At 46.3% G+C, this 25,040-nt stretch overlaps 1 protein-coding gene across 2 annotated transcripts in view; it reads right to left on the bottom strand.

Annotated features, from left to right (window-relative positions):
* Nucleotides 1–402: 402 nt before the first annotated feature.
* The window catches only part of BTLA (B and T lymphocyte associated), a 75,783-nt gene continuing 51,145 nt past the window's right edge, over nucleotides 403–25,040 (bottom strand). Inside the window, exons 2-6 of one of the 2 annotated variants that reach the window (XM_083171623.1) lie at nucleotides 13,082–13,414; nucleotides 7,791–7,835; nucleotides 6,327–6,473; nucleotides 4,116–4,156; nucleotides 403–2,393 (exon numbers count right to left, since the gene is read on the bottom strand). In XM_083171623.1, coding sequence (XP_083027749.1) covers nucleotides 2,115–2,393; nucleotides 4,116–4,156; nucleotides 6,327–6,473; nucleotides 7,791–7,835; nucleotides 13,082–13,414 — 845 coding nt within the window. In that variant the 3' untranslated portion in view covers nucleotides 403–2,114. The remainder of the gene's footprint in view (nucleotides 2,394–4,115; nucleotides 4,157–6,326; nucleotides 6,474–7,790; nucleotides 7,836–13,081; nucleotides 13,415–25,040) is intronic. The other variant, XM_083171624.1, reaches the window with a different exon arrangement.

The raw sequence follows: 25,040 nt of genomic DNA on the forward strand, positions 1-25,040 counted from the left end.
TCCATGCTGTATTGGTTTGGCAAGTGACGTAGTGTACTGGGGCTAGTTATTGTGTTGGTTGAGCAAGGATATAAACTGGGATTTGCTGATTATCGCTCACAAGAACCAGCGCAGTCTGATTACATACAGGCAATGACTGGCTAATCTCCTTGTACTTCGTCATTGTACTTCGTCATATCTATCATTGGGGCAGATGTATTAAGTCTTAACAAGAGATAAATGCCAGGGTGATAAGGAGAGATAAACGTCCAGCCAATCAGCTCCTTACTGACTTTTTTCAAATACAGCCTGTAACATGGCAGTTAGCAGGTGATTGGCTGGGCGTTTATCTCTCCTTATCACCCTGGCATTTATGTCTTGTTAAGGCTTAATACATCTGCCCCATTGATCCGTGATTGGTGGGCTTGTTATAAGATATACAGATGTAGCGCCTCTCAGCCAGCACTGGGAATCGCCAGATATAATCACCATAGCTGACACAAGCTGGCGGAGAGGCGCTGTATCTGATGGGGATGCGTGAGCATCTCACACGCACACGCGTCCCTTTCACACGGTGGGGAGCAGATTTCCTGCCCGTCTCAGCTTCAGGGAGATAGCTATTGTTAGTGCGGGGAGCAGCGGGGAAGCGGCGGCGGGCTCCATCAGAAAGGGGCGCACGAGTGTCTCGCGCGCACGCGCCCCCTTCTGGCGGATGGCGATTGGTGATAGAATCACCAGGAGCAACTCTAATGAGAGCTGATCCATCTGTACACACGGGTTGCTGTTAGCTGCTGATGTACTGTGAAGGGGGTCTGAGAGCGAACGCCGGAGGGGGGCTCCCCCACTTCCGCATCTGAGAAGTTAATATATCTCAACACTGTGTATTATCTTAGTAACATTTGTATCCGGATGATAGATCTACAGTGTCCACAATAGGTTGACTGGAATAGTTCAACAGGGTTAAAAGGTCGACATGGTCAAACGGTCGACATGGTGAAAGTGTACACGTCACAATAATGGAGGGTGCATGTTGACAGGTGTCAACATTGACAACCAAAAAATTTGAAAAATCAATGTCAACCTTTTGACCATGTCGAACTTTTGAATGTCGACCTTTTGCTGTCGACCTACTGACTTTCTATCTAGACACTGTAGATCTATCAATCCACATCCAATGCATCTCCCCCTGTATCTCCATCCACTTTGTGCATCTTAGTACATAGACCCCTAAATCCCTGCTCATTATTTTGACGTTTATACAAGGTTTGCATAGAGTATATTACGCACTTGTCGTTGCTTCTATATGTAAGTTACAATCATCGGTTGTTTATTAGTATTTTACATTACAATCATTCGCATCGATCAAAGTTAAGAATAAAGTTACTCTCTGTAAAAATAAATATACTGTAACAATGGGACATTGCAGATCTGTTCCTGGACGCACACAGGTGAGCGGGTACCTTAGGACCTTGCCAGGGTACACATGGCACATGGCATCATGGCACAGTCCTGCAGGTAAAGGCTTTGAGATGGCAGCACAGTTTATTACTACTATAAAGTTCTGTCCGGTACCACTAGAACTGGTGGTGGCACCCGGGGTTCTGTCATGCTGTGTCAGAGCAGGTAAATATGGCATGGGGCAAGATGGTGGCAATCCAGCCTGTCATATGAATGCCAGAGTGTGCATGTGGCACGTGTGCTGTCCATATTTATACCTCCCAACTGTCCTAAATTTTTGTGGGAAAGTCCCATTTTTCTGGCACTGTCCCTCTCTCTCACCCTCTGGCTGCAGTGTCCCATGGTACGAGCGGCGTGGAGGGGGGGGGGGTTCTGTCACACACCTCCCAGCGATGATTAGTTGCGGTGCATCTGTTCTTTGGATGAGAGGGACTGGGGGCATGGTCAGCAGCTCACAGAGCGCTGGCCATGCCCACATAGTGGTGAAAGCAGGAGGCGTGGCTCACGATCGGGCCATCGGATGGGTGAACAAATTTGGCACGCAACGACCAGGTTAGAATCACCCTCTTTGTCCATCACTTAGATCTTAGGACATAGGAGCCCCCTGCAGGAAGAACGTTGCTAGCTGGGAACGCCACGGGCACCAATACAAAGCACGTGTCCAATGATTTTTGCTATCATTGCATTCTCACGTTCATCGCACCATACTCAACATTACAGTCATCCTCACATTGAAAAGTGGCCATTTTGGCTTCATGGTTGAGATAGGCATAGACGATAGAGTCCTCCTCTGCTGGCGTCTCCGGAGCACTAAGCGTGGTGGAGCTGTCACTCAGGTGAACATTGGTGTAGGTGACCTCATTGGTTGGATATTCAGCCTCCAACAGACCGGAGTAGTCTACGTCTGTCTGCTGTGCGCAGCTCTTGGGACTTCCTGGTGCAGCGACAAATGTGACCTGCCGAAAAACGTACAAGAATTCTATACATGGAGAAATTCAGGCAAGGTAGAGGCAACAGGTAGAGATTCTGGGCCTGATTCAGATCTGCTGGCTAGGATGCATATATTCGGAGGTTTATTTATTTATCTGGGGGCAGATGTGTATGTTTACACCTCTGCTCGCACGCGCCCGCACAGAGGAGAAACCCTTTGATGGTTACTCACCATCGCATGATTATTCCTCTGTTGGCAGCCGAAAGTAAGTCGAACGGTCTTCTGCGAATTGGGGGTGGGCGTTGACATCATGAGCAGACAAGGGCTACCTTGGGGAGTGGTTGGGGAAGGGGTATCAATCAATGGTCTGTCCTGTGGTGGGGGTGGTGGTTGGGGAGGGGGTATAAATAGACTGTCCTGTGTTGGGGGCGGAGCAATCAATGTTGGACTAGCTGGCCGGACACTATCTAGGTAACCAGTGTCAGTGACAGGTCACAGGAACACCTAGCTGGTTTAGAAAGAAATGCGTGGACATTGAATTATTACTGTTTGCCATAAACATTTTACTAGGGGCCCAATTCAACCCTGAACAAACAGCTGCGAATTCGCACAGTGGCTGATTATCGATACACTGTGCATTCATATGGTTTACAGTATACTTGAGAGAGGCCATCCTACGGCAAAGTCCTTTTACTTTTTCTAAATGCACGACGGTCGCAAGGTGATTGACAGGAAGTAGGATGGTGGTCACTAGATGATGGACAGAAAGTAGGATGGTGGTCGCTAGATGATTAACAGGAAGTAGGACAGTGGTCGCTAGGTGATTAATAAGAAGGAGGACGGTGGTCGCAATTTGATTGACAGAAAGTAGAATGGTGGTTGCTCAGAGATTAACAGGAAATAAGACTGTGGTCGCTAGGTGATTAACAGGAAATATGATGGTGGTAGCTAGGTGATTAACAGGAAGTAAGACTGTGGTCGCTAGGTGATTAACAGGAAATAGAATTGTGGTTGCTAAGTGATTAACAGGAAATAGGATGGTGGTCGCTAGGTGATAAACAGGAAATAAGATGGTGGTAGCTAGGTGATTAACAGGAAGTAAGACGGTGGTCGCTAGGTGATTAACAGGAAATAGGATGGTGGTTGCTAGGTGATTAACAGGAAGAAAGACGGTGGTCGCTAGGTGATTAACAGGAAATATGATGGTGGTAGCTAGGTGATTAACAGGAAGTAAGACTGTGGTCGCTAGGTGATTAACAGGAAATAGAATGGTGGTTGCTAAGTGATTAACAGGAAATAGGATGGTGGTCGCTAGGTGATAAACAGGAAGTAGGATGGTGGTAGCTAGGTGAATAATAGGAAGTAGGACAGTGGTCGCTAGGTGATTAACAGGAAGTAGGATGGTGGTTGCTAGGTGATTAACAGGAAATAGGACAGTGGTTGCTAGGTGATTAACCGGAAGTAGACGTCTGGGGGGTGGTAACCAGCCATTTAGTGGGAGTGTTAAGAAAAATGCAGGCGTGTCTTGAAAAATGCTGGGAGTGTCCGGTGAACCTGTTACTATGGGATTTGGATATTTTTGTACGGCTGTGAATGGTTGTGGATCCAAGCACATAGACTTGCAAGGCGCGATTTCACTGTAGTGGGGCGATGGCTTAACTGAACACTGGCCAAAATCACAACTGCGCATTCAGGTCTGAATCAGGCGCTAAGTACATATGAACATATAGAAATGTATAATCAGTACCTCCTCAGCAGCCATAGGATTTGGGGATGATCGGCTTTTCTCTGCGGATAAATATGATAGATATAGTTTCAATAACAAGCGGACATACGTGTCAGTGACATTATGAATATACATCAGATTGTTATTATATGAATTATTTCATCAGGTGTGGATCATAGGGATGACAGCTGCCAGGTTTATAGGCACAAGGTTGACTGACACAAGAAAAGATTGACACGGCAATGGTCAACACAGGGGTCAGTTTGTACATTTTAGCACGTGAACCCCAAATTAGTGTTCCGCCTCATGCTTTGTGCAAGGTGCCTCACTGCACTCACCACACTGTACCATGCCAAACCAGAATCCACGTGGATGGTAAAAGTAAAAAAAAAAAAAAAAACTTTTAATGTGTCGACCTATGTTGACCCAGAGGCGTAACTACCATTGGTGCAGCAGGTGTATTGCACCTGGGTCACTGAGGACAATGAGTGATCCCCTGGGCCCCCCCTCAGGACATTTTGAGCAATGTCAGATGAATGGCCCAGTGCAGAGAGCAGGGTGGTCCCCACGGCCTGAGGGACCTGGCCCTCACCTTAGGATGGCAGGGCTGACCTTCTCTGTGCCAGGGGATAGAGGAGCCCTGCCACCTATCAGCACCACTGATCACAGCCATATACTGCCCCTAGCTAATAGGCCGCTGTACATTTTATCTCAGTCACCGCGGTCTGTGAATTAGAGGCAGCTCACACCGACAGGGGCCCCTGTTATGGACAGAGCATACACCACTGTGTTCCTGCCCCCACCAAGGTACATGCCCCCTGTTCTTTGCACCATGCAGGACAATGTTCTTGTACCCCTGCCACATACTGCCTATCCCTGTCACCCACTGCCTCGCCATCTTCCTCTGCCACCCACTGCCTCTATATGTCAACCTCTGACTCCCCCTGCATTACTCTGCCTTCCATCTGCCTCTCCCTGTAACCAACTGGTTCCTCTTGCATTACACTGTCACCTTCTGCCTCTCACTGTCACCCATTGGCCCCCTGCCTTACACTGTCACCTTCTGCCTCTAACTATCATCCACTAGTGCCTCCTGCTTTACACTGTCACCCTCTACCTCTTACTGTCATCCACTGGCTCCCCCTGCTTTACACTGTCACCATCTGCCTCTCACTGTCACGTTCTTCCTCTCACCCACCCAACTGGCTCCGCCTGCCTTACACTGTCAACATCTGTCTCTAATTGTCACCCACTGGCTCTGCCTGCCTTACACTGTTACCTTCTGCCTCTAACTGTCATCCACTGGTTCCCCCTGCATTACACTGTCACTTTCTGCCTTACACTGTCACCCAATGGCCCCCTACCTTACACTGTCTCCCTTTGCCTCTCACCCACCCAACTGTCTCCCCCTGCCTTACACTACTGTCACCCCTGCCTTACACCGTCACCCTCTGCCTCTCACTGTCACTGACTGGCTCTCCCTGCCTTATGCTGTCATCCTCTGCCTTTTACTGTCACCCAACTGGCTCTCCATGCTTTACGCTGTCACCCTCTGCCTCTCCCTTTCACCCTCTAGCTCCCACTGTCATCCTCTGCTTCTCACTGTCACCCATTGGCTCACCCTGCCTTACACTGACACCCTCTGCCTCTCACTGCGACCCACTGCTCCCCCACCTTACACTGTTACCTCATGCCTCTAATTGTCACCCACTGCCCCCCTGCCTCTCTTTGTCACCCACTGGCTCTCCCTGCCTTATGCTGACACCCTCTGCCTCTCACTGTTACCCACTGGCTTCCTCTGCCTCTCCCTGGCCCCCACTGCTATGTTATATTGTGAACTTGGGGGTGGAAGGGGGGTCCAAATTACATTTTTGCACCTGGACCCAACACTCACAAGTTCCGAAACTGCATCCATATACATGGCGACCTATGATACAGATACCCTTATTATAATTCCCAGTGAATAGAATACGACAAATCTACTTCTTATTTATTTAACATCTTCTTAGAAGATAATAGATAGTGTCTGATTAGTTGCCCATGGCAACATCCCATGTGAACTAAAACTCTCATCTTAGTAAATTTCCCCCAAAGTAACTTTTTTTTTTCTTTACTGAATCTGTCCCAATGTTGCTAATTATTATTTTGATAATAATTCCACTAAAATGCTCATAATATGCTACCCCCATGCGCTGATCATATATTACATACATTACATACTGGATAACATACCTCTATATCTTGTCAGACAGACCGCCAGCAGCGAGAGCGCGATGATGAGGACACTGAGCGATCCCAGCGAGATCACCATGTATAAGAACAATTTATAATAATTATAAAGTACAGGATTCGGTGATGCGGTTGTGGAAATGGTGTCACCTGGTAACGAAGAACAATACAAAAACTAAGCATTATTTTTCTTTATGACGCCCGCTAGCAAGTTTAACCCTTTCAGTACCAACGTTGCTGTGACAGATGTGCAAAATATCCGCTAAAAAATCCCAGGGCTGGAGTCAAGGAACGCAAATCACCTTAGTTATTGCCGGCAAACGATCTGAAGTCAATTCAATGAAGTTCAGTTAAATATTGTCCCGAAAAGAGAACAGTTGCTGTGAGCGATGCCGGCAATGTTTAGCGGATATTTTGTGCATCTCTCACATCAACTTTGGCACTCAAAGGGTTAATTATCAATATGCTTAATTGATTGCGCAATATGTTCAGGTAATATTATTTGGGGGATCTAAGGGGTCTATGTACCAAGCATTGAAGAAAGATAAAGTGGAGAGAGAGAAAGTACCAACCCAACTTGGCCTGTAACATGGCAGTTAGGGGCTGATTAACTGGTAACTTATCTCTCTCCAAGGGTAAGTACATAGACTCGTAAGTTGTCTACTAGTTTAGAATATCAGTGGAAAAAGTGGTGTCAGCTAGTAAGGGCGCCCACGGGGAGCGCAGGTGTGTTCATTACTAGATCATATTCAGTACTCAGAAAAAGGGCTCATCTTCAAAGGACTCTGAGTTTGTTTGTTGCCCGGGGATACGGCAATAGGTAGCCTACAGGCTGTGTACTGTGTACTGGGTACATCTGTAGCGACATAGAGGAAATTTTATTACACTAAATGGAGAAAATGATCTGCCAAATCCCGACAGGTCGAGTTTCCCGCTAATATGTGAAATCCCCGGAGACTGAGGGCACTGACACTTAGATTATATATATATCAGATTTTCTGCTTATGGAATGTTGGCAGAACGGCCAGGACCCCCGAATGCTGGACTGGCCCTGTAGCAAACTCTGCCATTCTGGAGCTTGTAGTGCTGGTCCATATCCGGTCTGGCTTGCGGTACTGTACACGTTCCGTCCGGGTGGGTGTCTGTAACAGCTGCCACTGGGGAGGCAGGGAGGGAGAGACACCCACCTCAATGGGACACCGAACTGGGCACCGTCCCCGATGGTGGGGGTCTGCACACACGCATAGGTGCTAATGCCAATGTGTAGATCCTGCAGTGAGCGCCTTCGGCAAAAATTTTCATTCCCCCCCCCCCCCCCGCCGCCACTAAGAACATCTTAATTTTAATGCAGAATGTTCCAATCATCACAAGTAACAAATCTGCAGCCATTGTTACATTAACCTTATAATAAGCCTAAAGCTCTGTACTATGGCCATTCATTGGAGATGCTGCTGAGGGAGAACTTACCGGATACAGTCACGTTCCCAGATGCAGCATCAGTCGTACTTCTAGCTGGAACCAAAGCAGAACAAGTCAGTGCTACCAATCAGATAACAATTACTGTAATATGACAAGAGCTGATTGACTGGAGAAACATTTCTCATTTGTAACGTAGCAAGAATATCACTCATTGTTAAATCTGTCCTATGTTGCTGATCATCAGATGATCAATTATTAAGCTTGGAGAAGAGATAAACTGGAGATAAAGTGGAGAAAAGGTAAAAGGAGATAAAGCACCAGCCAATCAGCTGTGTTTGAAAAAGACAGTTGGGAGTTGATTGGCTGGTGCTTTATCTCCTTTACCTTTTCTCCGCTTTATCTCTTCTCCAAGTTTAATAAATATACCCCTCAGTGATTCAAGGAGTCTGAAACATCTGTTTAATTGTCTGTTACTTCAGGCTCCTCCCATCATTCTGTGCCCCCACAATGCTGCCATGTCTGTGCTGACTACATATGTTATGTGATGACCTACTGCAGTAACTTGAGGTCCTGTAATTATTTTTATTGTTTGACGGGGTCACACAGTAAAATAGTTTCAGGACCCATGATCTATCGGAATGGGAATATGTCCAAAACCCATTGTAACAGGCTCACTATTGGAGGCTTTTTCCACTGGGCACCAGTCTTTGCATGCTAAGAGTAGTCAGAGACTTACTCAGTGATGTGCTGGAAAAAGGCATATCCGACCTAGAGCTGACGTCACACACCCTCCTATAAAATGCTCAGGCACACCTGCATTTTCCCGGACACTTCAAGCAATTTCCTACGCATGCCTGTGTTTCCCTGAACACTCCAAGCATTTACCAGGCACACCTGTATTTGTCCAGACACTAACAGCGTTTTCATAGGCATGCCTGTGTTTTCACAGACACTTCCAGCATTTTCCTAAGCATGCCTGCATTTTCCTGAACACTTCCAGCATTTTCCTAGGCACACCTGCTTTTTCCCGGACACTCCCAGCATTTTCCTAGTCACGCCTGTGTTTTCCCGGACACTCCCAGCATTTTCCTAGTCACGCCTGTGTTTTCCCGGACACTCCCAGTGTTTTCTTAGGCACACATGTGTTTCCCCGGATACTCCCAGCATTTTCCTAGGCACACATGTGTTTCCCCGAACACTCCCAGCATTTTCCTAGGCACACATGTGTTTCCCCGAACATTCCCAGAATTTTCCTATGCATGCCTGTGTTTTACCGGACACTCCCAGCATTTTCCTAGGCACACCTGTGTTTCCCTGGACACTCACAGCGTTTTCCTACGCACGCCTGTGTTTCCCGGTACACTCCCAGCATTTTCCTAGGCACGCCTGCATTTTCTCAGGCACTCCAGCGTTTCCCTAGGCACGCCTGTGTTTTACTGGACACTCCCAGCATTTTCCTAGGCATGCCTGTGTTTCACCGGACACTCCCAGCATTTTCCTAGGCACACCTGTGTTTCCCTGTACACTCCCAGCATTTTCCTAGGCATGCCTGTGTTTCATCGAACACTCCCAGCATTTTCCTAGGCACACCTGTGTTTCTCTGTACACTCCCAGCATTTTCCTAGGCACGCTGCATTTTCCCAGACACTCCAGCATTTTCCTAGGCACTTCACTTCTGCGTTTTTCTTAGCACTCTCACTAAATGGCCGGTTACAACCCTCAACAGTTACATAGAAGGAAAGGCTTTTTTACAGTTAGAGCAGTAAAGGTATAGAACTCTCTTCCAGAAGAAGGGCAGACACAATGATTAGACAGACATTTATTGGAAAAGAAAACATTCAGGTATACAACCGATAATCACAATCTAGCCCAAAGTTGGAACAAAGTAAATAAATTCAAATGGGGATATCATATCTAGACCATAAACTATAATGGATCCTGTACAAAGGGTGAACTTGAAGGACGTACAGCATGTCTTTCTTCAACCTCAGCTGCTATATGCTACATGCATACGCAGTTCATTGAAATTCGTCCACCGTGTTAATTCACAGCTGTGCGATCAGGTCTGAATTATGCCCATTATAACATAAATGGAGCACTAAAATGATACAGTATGTCAACATTTTGATTGTCGACATGCACAATGTCGACAAAAAGAACATAGCAACATACAGAGCCTATGGAGACATTCTAATGATCCCTGTCCCCAGAGCCAGCCAAATGCCTAGGGCACTTGCCAAGGGGCATCCCAAGCCTAGGGCAGGCTCAGATTAACAGCGGGCAGCATGGGATTGCAGGGCATAAGGACTCAGTGCCTTCCGCTACTCCAGTTGCTACCTGAAAAGGAGCCGGAGAGCCCTGCGTGGAAGGAGAGAGACCCTACATCAGGCTCTGTGTTATTGTATCTTTAACTGCCACTGTTTTCCCAGCGGGGGGCAATGGGGGGACTGTGTTTCTGGGACAGGGAAGAATTCCATGTGCGGTGTCAGGACTGGGACATTTTTAAAAGTAAACCTGTTTTTGCTAGCCAAGGAGCGAAACAGCGATGTCATTTCTAATCGGTGCTGGCCACAAGTCAATATCAGCTTGTGGACCAGCAGCCAAATAAGAGCAGCCGGTCTGTGAGCTGCGGGGGGTATTTGCAGGCAGCATATGCAGCAGCATCAACAGCAGCATCCACCTCTCACCATCAGCCGATCCTCCTATCTCAGGTGTGTAGTTCAGTGGATGCCCTTCACCACAATGCTAAGATCCAGCCCATTCTGATCTGAGCCGCTCCGGGTCCAGCATCTCCTGTTCCATGCCATCCAAAGGTCCAGCCTTCCCTTCCCTGTGCCCCTGCCACTCCATCCTTTCCTGTCCTGTGAAATCCCCTCCCAATGTCTAGTTATCCCTATGCCTCTACTAAGTCCAGTACTGCACTTCCCCTTGGCCAAGCCCTCCATCCCATATGCCCACCAGATCCATCCCTCTCTGACCAGCTTCTGTTTTTAAAAAAATGGTCTATACAATCAGTTGATTATCTACAGATGTAATAATGTGTGGAAAACACGGTGTAATGGGTACTATTCCTGTGTAGATTTATGTGTATAAGGAGCATTATTACTGTGTGACAATGTGTGTATATGCTGCATTATTACTGTGTGACACTACTGTGTGGTGTAATGAGTATAAAGGGCACTACTGTTGGTTTAAGGTGAATAAGAAGCAGTACAGTGTGGTGTAATGTAAACAGGGAGCAGTATGGTGTGGTGTAATGTGAATAAGGAGGAATATGTTGTAGTGTAATGTGAATAAGGAGCAATACGCTGCCATGTAATGTGACTAAAGAGCAATACAGTGCTGTGTAATATGAATAAGGAGCAACAGGTGTGGTGTAATGTGAATAAGGAGCAGCACACTGCTGTGTAATGTTAATAACGAACAATACAGTGCTGTGTAATGTGAATAAGGAGCAATATGGTGCAGTGTTATTTTAAAAGTAGCAACACAGTGTGGTGTAATGTGGATAAGGAGCAAAATGGTGTAGTGCAATATGCATAAGCAGTGATACAGGGTGGTGTAATATGAATAAGGAACAATACAATATAGTGTAATATGAATAAGGAGATAGCGGTGGTGTAATGTGAATAATGAGTACTATACGGTTATGTAATGTTAACAGGGAGCATTACATTGGGGTCTAATGTGAATAAAGAGTAATATGGTGTGGTGTAATGTGAATAAGGAACAATATGGTGCAGTGTAATGTGAATAAGGAGCAATATGGTGCTGTGTAATGTGAATAAGGAGCAAAGCAGTGTGGTATAATGTGAATAAGGAGCAATACACTGCCGTGTAATGTGAATAAGGACCAATATGGTGTGGTGTAATTTGAAAAAAGCAATTCAGTGTTATTTAATGGTGATAAGGATCTACACGGCGTGGTGTAATAGGATCCGGACTATTTGTCTACAGCAAAAAGATAGACAACCATTAGGTCGACACCATTAGTTCGACAAGCAAAAAGGTCGACATGTAAAAAGGTAGACGTGGAAAATGGTCGACATGCAAAAAGGTTGACATGCAAATAGGTTGACAGTCAAAAGGTCGACATGGGTTTTTTCACTGTTTTTTGAGCCGACATGTGCCGACAGGCGGTATTTCATGCCCTAGCATCCACTAGGGCAAGGTGTGAGAATCAAATAGTGTGCTGAGTGCAGCGAGGCACTGTGCCCGAAGCTTTGTGAGCGGTGCGTGATGCAAGGTGCTGCGGTTCACTTCAAACTGTGTCCATGTCGACTGTGTCGACAGTTGGGTAAAATAAAGTTAAAAACCCCATATCGACCTTTTGACTGTTGACCTAGACACTGTCGACCTAATGGTAGTGTCTACCTTTTTGCATGACGACCTTTTTTCATGTCAACCTTTTTGCATGTCGACCTTTTTCCATGTCGACCTTTTTGCTTGTCGAACTAATGGTGTCGACCTAATGGTTGTCTATCATTTTGCTGTAGATCCCTTGTCCCAGTTCTGGTGTAATATGTATAAAGGGCGATATGGGGTGGTGTAATGTAGATAAGGAGCAATAAGTTGTGGTGTAATTTAAATAAGGAGCAATACAATAAATTGTAGTGTAATGTGAATAACTACTGTGTAAGGGAACTATAATAAGGGACATGATTTTGTGATATAATGTGAATGAGGTTACACTACTTTTGTGACATGATTTGAATTGGGGGTACTATTATGTGGCCATGCTCCTTCCCAGCAAGAACACATCCCTTTTTTTGGCCTTTGTACCTTTGGTGGTGCACTATATCTGTTTAAAATATGGAGTGCAAAATAAGGATTGCTATGGATGCAGTGTGATATGTTCTATGCTGCTAAAAGGGTACTGGGTCAGATGTAGAACTAGCACTGGTGCTAGAGGTCACCAGCCAAAATCTAGCCTAGGGCATCAAATTTGTTTAGAGATGGCTCTCCCTGTCCAACACCTTCCATCCGGTTCCTTTGGGACCCATTTATAATGGATTGCAAATTCAATGCAATATGGGTGGGATCTTATCACCCAGGATCACACTGCAATAAGCAATCCCATTGGCAGCATGTATTATTGGGTACAAGCAGGGAAAGAGGCTTTGAAAGGAGCTCATCCCTGCAATGTGCTCTGCTGGCTTTTGGAGGAGCTGCAGCCCAGCATGGTGACCTGTATCAGGAAAGGTGAGGTACAATGGACAATGCAGGGGCCACAGAGTTCTGGGACCCTCTACAAGGTGGTAACCGGTAAATCACGCAGATGACATTTAATGCATGTTTACAAAGCATTTCATTGCATTTTAGTTGGACAATAGACTCACCTGTGACGTTCACTTCTATTTGACCGCTCATTATATGTAGCTCCCGGTGGATTGCTGAACATCGATAGAATCCGGTGTCATTTATTTGCACATAGAGAAAGTGCAGAAGGCGAGCAGTGCGTCCATCCTGTCCTCCCCATGCAGAGGAGATCCTGTCTCCGAGTATCACTGCACCACATAGGAGGTGCTCACCTACTTTACACCAAGTCACTTGCGGTAAGTCCTGGGTGCAGGTTCTCACTGGACATTGTAGGGTGAGAGATTCTCCTTCTGATACACTAAACTTTGTATTTCTTGGGACGTTTACAGAAAGTGTACATGGTGGGCTGTCTCCTGTAGGGACGAGCAAAGACATTGTCAGTACTGTAGATATAGAAAAACTAAATCTGTGAGCCAAAAGTACATGACACATAGGGCGGTATTCAATGAGCCTGATTCGCCAGGTTTTTATGGCGAATTTGTGCTGTTTGGCGAATTTCTGACAAAAACGGTGAATCACCCTATTCAATGACCACATGGCGAATACATTTGAAGGTTTTTTTCGCCATGATTCACCGAGTAGCAATCGCTATCTTTTTATGGTGAAGTGGAATGTGAACTTTTAAAATAAAGTGTTTTGTTTTTTACAATTGGTGTCAAAAAATCAGGAATTTTATTCTGAGGAGGGGCATGCTATTTTTATTCATGTGCTGTAAGCACATGAATATATATTTAATTTTAAAAATATTTTTTTTTTTTTTTTTTTTTTTTTTTTTACACAGCAGCCAGCAGGGGGCGCCGGAGCCGAGCCGCTCATTACATATTCATATATTCACTGCATGATCATTACGATCGTGTGTAGTGAATATACGCCCCCCTGCTGGCATGGGGGGGGGCAGCCTGTGCTGCCTGGCACCCGGGGAGCCCACCTAACCCCCCACAAAGGTCTGGGCTAGGCAGAGAGACTACCATCTCTCTGCCTGGCACCGTCCTCAGGCTCCCTGCGGCAATCGCCGCAGGAGCTCATATTCGCCAGTCAGGGGCTCGCTGCCCCTGACTCGTTGAATACCGGAGCCCGCCGGCTCCGGAACGTGGCGAATGTGCAGCGAATCCAAAAAAGGATTCGCTGCACCTCGCAGTTATTCACATTGAATACCGCCCGAATTGTATATTCTTACAGGAAAACATAAACAGGCTGACTCCTACCAAAGCCAGATCTCAGCTGTGAAATGCCATGTTTGCCAGCGAATGTGTCAAACGCCTGCGGCTGATATATGCGCTGAGGTACAGGGTAAGGTCAAGCATAGAGCCAGCTGTAAGCTAACATAAGACACATATTGAGCAACTTATTTCTATGTACATTAAATGGATATAACACTTTTTACATAAATAACAGGCTGTATTAACCATCATTTCCACTCTATAGGGAGGCTCTTAGTGTTCATTCTAGCACCCGCTACTGTATATTTCAAAAACCCATGCAGTTCCTCTTCCCTGCCTGGGGTGTCCCTGTCTGCTGTAGAGGTTCTAGCACAGTGTGGTCTGTATGTCAGCACTGATATGCAAACCAGACCTGTGCTAGAAACACCACAGCAGGCAGGGAAGAGGAACTGCATGGGTTCTCAAATATGGCGGGTGCTAGAATGAACACTAGGCGCTGTAACAGAAATAGGAACTCTTCAAATAACTATTGGCATTAAATGGCTACATGTGCTTATGCTATGTACAGTTGTACATATGTGGGTCCTTTAAAAGTGAGATTCAGACTCTACTTTAGATTAGTTTGATGTAAAGCTGAACTCTGCATGAGGATTTGTATTAAGGGGTCTAATTACTAAGCCTTGGACTATTTTAAGGACATAAATATCTCATGCATAGCTAGTTAACATGTTGTGCTAAACTATGGAGAGATTCATCACATACCTCCTGTGTTCTAAAAACCTGGACTTTAATGTGCGAGTGGTCTTACCTACATATTGGAACTTACAAGTGCATGTGATTACATAAATCACATAGGAAGTATGACAGTTAATATAACTTTGAATCACTTTATACCAATTTTCCCCATATAGAGGGAGATCTTGCTCTAGAAATACTTTTGGCTTCTGATATAGGTCTGAGTAAGGAAAGATGTCTATTTATTTTGTATTTGGTTACCTTTATATTATCTCACAATTTTTCACTTTTCTAAATAAATGTTATCTACAGACCCAGGGTACCGCCATGGGCACCAGGTTTGCCTCAAGTTTTGCTAATTTAATCACTTTGAAGAACTTCATTTCTGAGGCGACCAAGTTTGGTTGAACCTCGTGCTTTATGTTCCATACATTGATGACTTGTGTATTATTTGGGATCTGTTTCTTTGTTTCTTAATCTCTTGAATTAAAATTCCTTTGTTTTAAAGTTCACCCATACTATTCACAACACTGAAATCACCTTTTGGATATTGCTCTCCAAATTAATAATCAGAATATAATTACCTCTTTCTATAAGAAATAAAAAAGTTTTTAAATTATTGTTAACCTTGACTATGGTTAAATAATATTCCAAATAGTCAGTATTTTAGATTAAGACAAAACTGTTCGGTACTTGTATCACGGCGCCCATCGCATCGCATACCACTAATTAAGGTATGCGATGGTATGCGATGGCATGCGATGGACCCGATTTGAGGCTTTTCCCGGGAAGAGTGTACAATTTTAACATGGCATGCAACGCGACGCGATTTCAATGTTAAATGCCCAGGCAGACCCGATTTTAAATTGTATCCCCACCCTGATGGGTAATAAGTATGTTAAATGTCCCCCCATTGTTAATGCCACCCCACTATCAACGCCAACCCAAAGCGTGGTGAGCGCAGCGAGCCCGCGAGGGGCGTCGGTACGCGTCCTCTGACCTTTTCATACCCCCACTATCCACGTCGGCGTGGAGTTGATTTTATATAGTATGGCGAGCGCAGCGAGCCATCGAGCCCAAAGCGTGGCGAGGGGATGCGCATTACTTCACAAGTATTACGTGTCCCCTCGCGGGGCTCGCTGCTCTCACCACGTTTCGGGCTCGGTGGCTCGCTGCGCTCGCCACACTATATACAATCAACTCCATGCCAAAGTGGATAGTGGGGGTATGAAAAGGTTGGAGGACACGTACCGCCGCCCCTCGCGGGCTCGCTGCGCTCGCCACGCTTCGGGTTAGCATTGATAGTGGGGTGGCGTTAACAATGGGGGGGCATATAACATTGTCAGTACCCATCAGGGTGGGTGTACAATGTAAAATCGGGTCTGGGTGCATGTACAATTTAAAATCGGGTATAATCGCATCTCATCGCATCGCATGCGATCATATGGCATGCAATGCGATGAGATGCGATTTTTTGGTTGTACAATGGCATGCGATGGAAACAAGGGCGCCGTGATAATACACAAGTACCAACTGTTCTGTTAAACTTTCTTTAGAAGAACAGGCATATCCCCTTAATTCAATTCAAAAGCCTTGCGTAAAAGAGCCTAATTCAGTAAGAGTTGCAGTTTTGCAAATAATCACAAAACTACAACTCCCTTCGGTGGTGCCCAGCACAAATTACAAGTTTTGCAGTCGCATCAGTCTTATGTGAGCTCTTCAATATTACCAAAGTACTCACATTATTAGATTAGTCACCTAGCTGTGCAGTCAAGCTGCAAAGGCAATTGCCGGGCCACCGTGTTTTGGCCCACAGTGGCTGGGTGTGACATCATGCAGCCACCACAGCCCACCGGACAAATGATCCAGACACACCCACATTGTCTGGACTGTGCCCCAACCACATTGTGTCATCACCCCTGCAACGCCTCATTGTCGACTCCATGTCACCACGCCCCAGGCCCTTAGACTACAGTCTATTTTTCTGAATGCAACCACAGTTTAATGGGATGTGGGTAGTTGTTTTTGGTAATCTCCATTGGAATCAGAATTAGACCAAAAGCTCTGTCCAAGCTGGGTCTAAGAAAAATAAAGAAAATGGAAAATAAAGATGGAGCCACTGTCATCTATCCCTTGGATTAAGTGAATAATTGAATTACTTTGCTAATACCCTACTGTATTGTTCTATGTATTGTATTGCAGCTGAGAACAATAGGGTAGCCATGGCTAGCCATGCTGAGCCATGGCCTAAGGAAGATAGATGAGATTGGCTCCTACTGTAAGTTGGAGAAAGGTCTAATCATAAATAAAATCTCCATCTTATAATTAGATAATTTGTTGTCAATTTGTATGGAAGAAAAACCAAAAGTAGTTAAAAAAAGAGAAATCTACAGTTATTTATCATCTCTAGTCATGTTAGCTCAGAAGTACACATTACATCTGACTAGTCTTAAGGACCGTCTGCCCGAATGGGCAAAGGTTTATTCTTATGCAATTCTTGTTCCACCAGCCCTTCCCAACCACTGCATGGCAGAAGCTGCTGCAGCAGCCAGAGCAGGTCTCCAACTATCCACCTACCCTACCCAACCACAGCATGGCAGAAGCTGCTGCAGCAGCCAGAGCAAGTCTCCAACTATCCACCTTCCCTTCCCAACCACAGCAGGGCAGAAGCTGCTGCAGCAGCCAGAACAGGTCTCCAACTATCCCCCTACCCTTCCCAACCACAGCAGGGCAGAAGCTGCAGCAGCATCCAGAACAGGTCTCCAACTATCCACCTTCCCTTCCCAACCACAGCAGGGCAGAAGCTGCTGCAGCAGCCAGAACAGGTCTCCAACTATCCACCTTCCCTTCCCAACCACTGCAGGGCAGAAGCTGCTGCAGCAGCCAGAGTGTGTCTCCAACTATCCACCTACCCTTCCCAACCACAGCAGGGCAGAAGCTGCAGCAGCATCCAGAACAGGTCTCCAACTATCCACCTTCCCTTCCCAACCACAGCAGGGCAGAAGCTGCTGCAGCAGCCAGAGCAGGTCTCCAACTATCTACCTTCCCTTCCCAACCACTGCAGGGCAGAAGCTGCTGCGGCAGCCAGAGTGTGTCTCTAACTATCCACCTACCCTTCCCAACCACAGCAGGGCAGAAGCTGCTGCAGCAGCCAGAGCAAGTCTCCAACTATCCACCTTCCTAACTACAGCAGGACAGGAGCAGAAGATCCTGAAAACCCTTGATCAATAAGCAATCAATCAAGAGAATAAAGAGCTGACTGGGGACCGTTCTAACATGGATTTCACAACAATATCTACAGTTTCCGATTCACAGACCACTCTGCCGATGAGTCGATTATTAATTTCAGTTTGTCAAACGTTTACTAAAGTGAAATGTTTTTCATGTAATGGACCCTTATCAGCCTTTACGGGTCCACCTAAGGGAGTCTGTTTTATTGTGTTGTATTCAGAAAGTCATAAGCTTTCCAACAACATATCACAATGCATGAAAACAACAGAAATAGCACGGACCCTTATGACAGCACCCTTAAGGGTCGTCAGATTAAACCCATCTCGGAACCTACTGTAGATTGTCCCTTAAGATGATAAGGTAGTGTGCAAAGTTTGAATACGATTTGTTAAAGTGTTCGAGAGTTATCGTGGAACATCCACACGAACACACACACACATTATACATTATATACATTATACATTATACTTATGTAGATAATAGTAACTGGCTCAGTGATAATACAAAATAAAGAGGGTTGCTATAAAAAATGGGATACATCACCTGTACCTTAATTTTAGATACTGTACAAGTCCCCATCTCAAGTCAGAATCACTGAGATTCAAAGTTATATAATTACCTTTTCGGCAGAAATAACTCAGTCCAGATTGCCTTTTATTTGTGAATGGGAATGTGTCGGTGCGTACACATCCCCTTGTATGCAAATGCAGGGACAACAGGCGTTTGGTCAGCCAGTGGGCGGGGTTTACCTGTTCGATAGCCTAGAGAACAACTCTGAATCAGGCCCATTGCCCTATTTCTGTCACCCTCGCATACAGCGATCTGACCTACTTCACACTTTGTTGTCTATTTTTACCTGAGCAATTTACCAACCGCAGTATCCTCCTCCTCAGGCCACTCAGGGTCACCGCAGCAGCTCGTGGGCGTCTATTATTACAGTACAATCTCCTAGTATTACACACGCAGGGCCCGATTCATGTGTGTAAGTAATACAAATGAGCATGCTGCACTGCAGGTGGGGCAGATGTCACATGTGCAGAGAGAGTTAAGGTGCCCATACACTAGTAAGATTTATCTGCAGATCTGGCTGTTTGGAACAAAAACATGGTTATGGATGAGTGACAGTTGGTCAGTTTTCCAGCATTTCCAAGGAAATGGTCAACTGTCATTTGCTCCCATCCATAACCAGGTTTTTGTTCCAACCAGACAGATCTGAAGATAAATCTGCGTGTGTATGGCCACCTTTAGATTTGGGTGGGGTGTGTTCAATCTGAACTTTAAATCGCAGTGTAAGAATAAAGCAGCCATTATTTACCCTGCACAGAACCCATTAACCCATACCTCCCAACTGTCCCAATTTTGGCGGTTCAGTCCAATTTTTTTTTGGGGACAGTCTCGCATGGGAAGGATTTCTCCAGCCTATACTTACTTTTAAGATAACCGTTATCTACCATCAGGGCCGCCAACAGGGAGGTGCTGTGGGTACAGCTTTCCTGGGCCCTGGCCTCTGGATGGGCCCGGGCAGCTACCCACAGTGACACCACCCCCGCACACCGCCTCGCCCACCCGGCGGCACCCCAGCCAGGCATGCATGATACACAGTGCAGCCTGCAGAGTGCCGAGCCTAGGACACAGAGGGGCTCGGTGCTCTGCAGGCTGCACTGTGCCTGTGTTGTGCACTGTTCACCGAGAGCGAGGTCACTGTCAGCTGAGGTGAGTTCAGGGGAAGGGGGGGGGGGGTGTTGCGGGAGCAGAGCGGGAGGGCCCGGACTGAAGGTCAGTTCCAAAATTACTAGTGACGGCGCTGTCTGCCACATTGGGGGCAGTTGCTGAATTCATGTGAGGTCAGCCGCCCGCCCCAATGATGTATGGGCACGCCTCGTTCGCAGCGGTACGCCAAGCATTTCCATGGTCCCCTGCGTCCACCCCCTGCCCATCCACCAGTGAGTGTGAAACTTGACAAAGGTGTTACAGAACCTTCCGGGGGTTTGCACATGCGCAAACCAACATTCATTAGGTGGGAGAACGAATCCTGACCTGAGCGACCAGGTGTGAATCGCCCCCTAAGTCTGGGCTGTCTCAGACAGAGCGGCTCTCCTAAGAAGCCGAGGGCTTTTCACCTGCAAGCTAGCTGAATTTGCCCCTTCCCCCAGTAGCTAACCCAGCCCCCCCCCCCTTGCCTCCCCAAACTCTAAGTGCCTGTCATTCAGTTTCCTAATTAATCCTCTCTATAGTCAATCGCTGTGCGAGCGCAGTGCTTGTTGAGGAGCATTGGCAGAAACTCGTTCTATTACAGTACATAGAACATCGGAATTGCGTACATGTTGTAATCAGGGCCTCAGATTTGTAGCCGTTTGTCTCAGCGCTGTGTCTTTTACTGAGCTGATTGTTCCACAAATCAGCAGCACAGAGGAAGTCAGCCACTGGAGAGCTCCGGAAAACTGGTGGCTGTCTAAGCACAGAGGTTACATAAACCACTGAAGGGTTCTGGAGATGCTGTCACTTTAAGTAGCTAGTGCAGTGGTTCCCAAACTGTCTGCCGTGGCAAACAGGGGTGCCTCGGGACACTTATGCCCCTTTAAGACCGCACTTAAAAAACGGTATTTTGCCGATCTGTAACCGTTTTAAAACGGTAATCTGTGCGGTCTGAAAGGTGCAGGACCACTTTACCGTTTTACAAAAGCCGATTTTGTGAAACGGTTAAAATGGAGGGTCCTACCCGTTTCAGACCCGGTTTTTTGGCATCAAAATCGGGTCTGAAACGGTATTTATCCTAAATTCAGCGCAGTGAATATTTAATGAGCGCTCATTAAATATTCACAGCACTGGAGCTGCCCCCCACCGCCCCGCGCGTGGGTGGACTAACCCCACCCACCCGCCACAGTGTGTTAAGAACACCCCCCACCCCCTGTGCAGCCGGTACCTCCGTAATTGCGGATCCCTGCAGTTCAGCATGGTCAGATGCACTCATGAAAAAAAGTGTCTTTCAGAAAATGGCTGCCCCATAGAAAAACCTGTTTCTTATAAGAAAAGTGACTTTCGGAAAATGGCTGCCCCCGTACGAAAGACAGTTTTTTAAAACTGGTTTTCCTATGTTTGTTAGCCCTGGGGAGGGGGGGTGTTTTGTTAGCCCTGGGGGGGGGGGTTGTGTTAACCCGCGGGGGCGCACGCTGAAAACTGGCTTTGACCCAGTTTTTGGAAAGTTTCCAAAAACGGGTCTGCCAGTGTAAAATAAAACGCACTTATACGGTAATATACCGTTCAAGAGATGCGGTGTGAAAGGGGTTTTACCTGGCAGACCCGTTTTTGGAAATGTTTTCAAATACAGGGTCAAAGCCAGTTTTGCGGTCTGAAAGCAGCATTGGAGGGGTGCAAGTGGTCAGGACCAATTCAAATTAATTATGGTCAATGTAAAAGGCAAAAAACATTGGTCGTGGGCTGTCAATAATAAATTATGTGGACAAACAGAAGCTAATCCTGTTCCTCATCCATATATAAACCTTTGTATGACATATAAAACACTTTACTTAATTATTTTCAAAATTTCTGAATAAGAAACTTTTGACCTAAGGCATACTTGCCTACCCGCCTGCATTCTGCAGGAGACTCCCTGACATAGCAGCAATCTACCTCTCTCCCTCATTAGTCTAGCAATCTCCCTCATGTCACCTAGCCCACATTGCACTGTTACATCATAGTTACCTACCCTCCTGCATTCTGCAAGAGACTCCCTGACATAGCAGCAATCTACCTCTCTCCCTCATTAGTCTAGCAATCTCCCTCATGTCACCTAGCCCACATTGCACTGTTACATCATAGTTACCTACCCTCCTGCATTCTGCAAGAGACTCCCTGAAATAGCAGCAATCTCCCTCTCTCCCTCATTAGTTTAGCAATCTCCCTCATGTCACCTAGCTCACATTACACTGTTACATCATACTTGCCTACCCTCCTGCATTCTGCAAGAGACTCCCTGAAATAGCAGCAATCTCCCTCTCTCCCTCATTAGTCTAGCAATCTCCCTCATATCACCTAGCCCACATTACACTGTTACATCATAGTTACCTCCCCTCCTGCATTCTGCAAGAGACTCCCTGAAATAGCTGCAATCTCCCTCTCTCCCTCATTAGTCTAGCAATCTCCCTCATGTCACCTAGCCCACATTACACTGTTACATCATAGTTATCTCCCCTCCTGCATTCTGCAAGAGACTCCCTGAAATAGCAGCAATCTACCTCTCTCCCTCATTATTCTAGCAATCTCCCTCATGTCACCTGGCCCACATTACACTGTTACATCATAGTTACCTCCACTCCTGCATTCTGCAGGAGACTCCCTGACATTGCAGCAATCTCCCTCTCTCCCTCATTATTCTAGCAATCTCCCTCATGTCACCTAGCCCACATTACATTGTTACATCATAGTTACCTACCCTCCTGCATTCTGCAGGAGACTAACTGACATAGCAGCAATCTCCCTCTGTCCCTCATTAGTCTAGCAATCTCCCTCATGTCACCTAGCCCACATTACACCGTTACATCATAGTTACCTCCCCTCCTGCATTCTGCAGGAGACTCCCTGAAATAGCAGCAATCTCCCTCTCTCCCTCATTAGTCTAACAATCTCCCTCATGTCACCTAGCCCACATTACACTGTTACATCATAGTTACCTCCCCTCCTGCATTCTGCAGGAGACTCCCTGAAATAGCAGTAATCTCTCTCTCCCTCATTAGTCTAGCAATCTCCCTCATGTCACCTAGCCCACATTACACTGTTATATCATAGTTACCTACCCTCCTGCATTCTGCAGGAGACTCCCTGACATAGCAGCAATCTCCCTCTCTCCCTCATTAGTCTAGCAGTCTCCCTCATGTCATCTAGCCCACATTACACTGTTACATCATAGTTACCTCCCCTCCTGCATTCTACAGGAGACTCCCTGAAATAGCAGCAATCTCCCTCTCTCCCTCATTAGTCTAGCTATCTCCCTCATTTCACCTTGCCCACATTACAATGTTACATTTTTTGGGAAAAAAGGAAAGAGAAATAGATACAGTTACATTGAATCCTCAGCACCATTTCCCAGCACTTTATAGTATAGTATCTCTTACTACAGTAACTCTCAGATGTAGCAGTACACACCCACACTTCTAGGTGCCGCATTCACAATCTCTTTTCACAATCTCTCCATATATGGAACTAGACACGCCATATGGATGGAGCATGACGCCCCCTCAATGGGGCGCTGTGCAAAATTTAAATACCAACTATAATCTCCCTGAAACTAGCTTTTAAAAGTAGGCAAGTATGACCTAAGGGTGCCATGAAAGAAATTCTGATGCTCTAGGGTGCCGTGATTTAAAAAAAACTTTGGGAACCACTGAGCTAGTGTTATTTTACTGTGAGATCTGATGATGGAGCATTGGCCAATGGGGTGCAAGCGGGGAGGAGTGGGCAGGAAGTGATGTAACAGCCTCTTTCTGGGCCAGATTCTCTAAGCTTCAAAAGTGATAAAATGGAGAGTGATAAACAGCCAGCCAATCAGCTCCTGTCTGTAATTTTTCAAACACAGTCTGTGACATGGCAGGTAGGAGCTGATTGGCTGGCTGTTTATCACTCTCCATTTTATCACTTTTGAAGCTTAGAGAATCTGGCCCTGTGTGTTTTTCCTCCCTCCCATCCCTATGTTTTCTGTTGGGCGGTGGTAAAGAACAGTCGCTTGTTATATGTATTACAGATGTAGCCCCTGTCATCTTTGGCCGGGGCTCGCCAGAGCCTCCCCTCTGGCGAGTGCCGGCGGACAGGGGTTACACTGAACTGGGACGTGCATGAGTCTCACGCGCACGCGCGTCCCAATCCTCCGTCGGTGGGGCAGCGGCATCCTGCCCGTCTCCGCTTCAGGGAGACAGGCAGGGTTTGGGGGGGGGGGGTTGGGGTGGCGAGGGGGACCGGCGGCAGGGGAAGTGGTGGGGACCCGGGGGAAGCTCCGTTGCCACGGGGCGCGCGTCCCCATGGCGGGAGACGGTGGCTGGGTATTCACTGCTCCTGATCGTGCACATGTAATGATCGGGAGCAGTGAATATATGAATATCTAATGAGCAGCTCTCGGCTCCCGGCCCCCTGCTGGCTGTTATGTGTAAAAAAAAATATATATATTTTTAAATTAAATATATATTCATGTGCTGTAAGCACATGAATAAAAATAGCATGCCCCTTCACAGAATAAAATTCCTGATTTTTTTACACCAAATGTAAAAAAAAAAAAAACTTTATTTTAAAAGTTCACTTTCCACTTTACCATGAAAAGATGGCGATTTGCTACACGGTGAGACACGGCGAATATCACTTAGAAAGACGGCGAGAAGTGCACATTGAATAGGGTGATTCGCTTTCTGACCCAAAAAAATCACTTTCCAACGCGAAAATAGCACAAATTCGCCGTGAAACAGGGCGAATTATCCTCATTGAATACTGCCCACAGTCCATAGATCTAAGAGTCAACTTGTCAATGAATAAATTTTACATTACTTTGAAATGCCAGCACTTGTGTCCGTGTCTTACTTTAGTTGTTAAGGGTTTAAAGTTTTAAGTGATTTTGAAGTGTCATGCATTAATGGTACCCGATGGTGAGTTTAGTGCACCAGTAGCCAAAATAAGCATTATTGTACAGGAAGTAGTTAGAGTAGGTGGATGTGGGCTGGGGAGCGGTGTGTCTGCACCGCACACACATCTAAGTCACACTGTGCATGCATCTGTGCAGCGCACACACATCTAAGTCACACCATGCATTCATCTGTGCAGCGCACACACATCTATGTCACACCTTGCATGCATCTGTGCAGCGTGCACACAC

Source organism: Crinia signifera, chromosome 2 (assembly GCF_055691185.1).
Source record: "Crinia signifera chromosome 2, ASM5569118v1, whole genome shotgun sequence".
Taxonomy (NCBI): domain Eukaryota; kingdom Metazoa; phylum Chordata; class Amphibia; order Anura; family Myobatrachidae; genus Crinia; species Crinia signifera.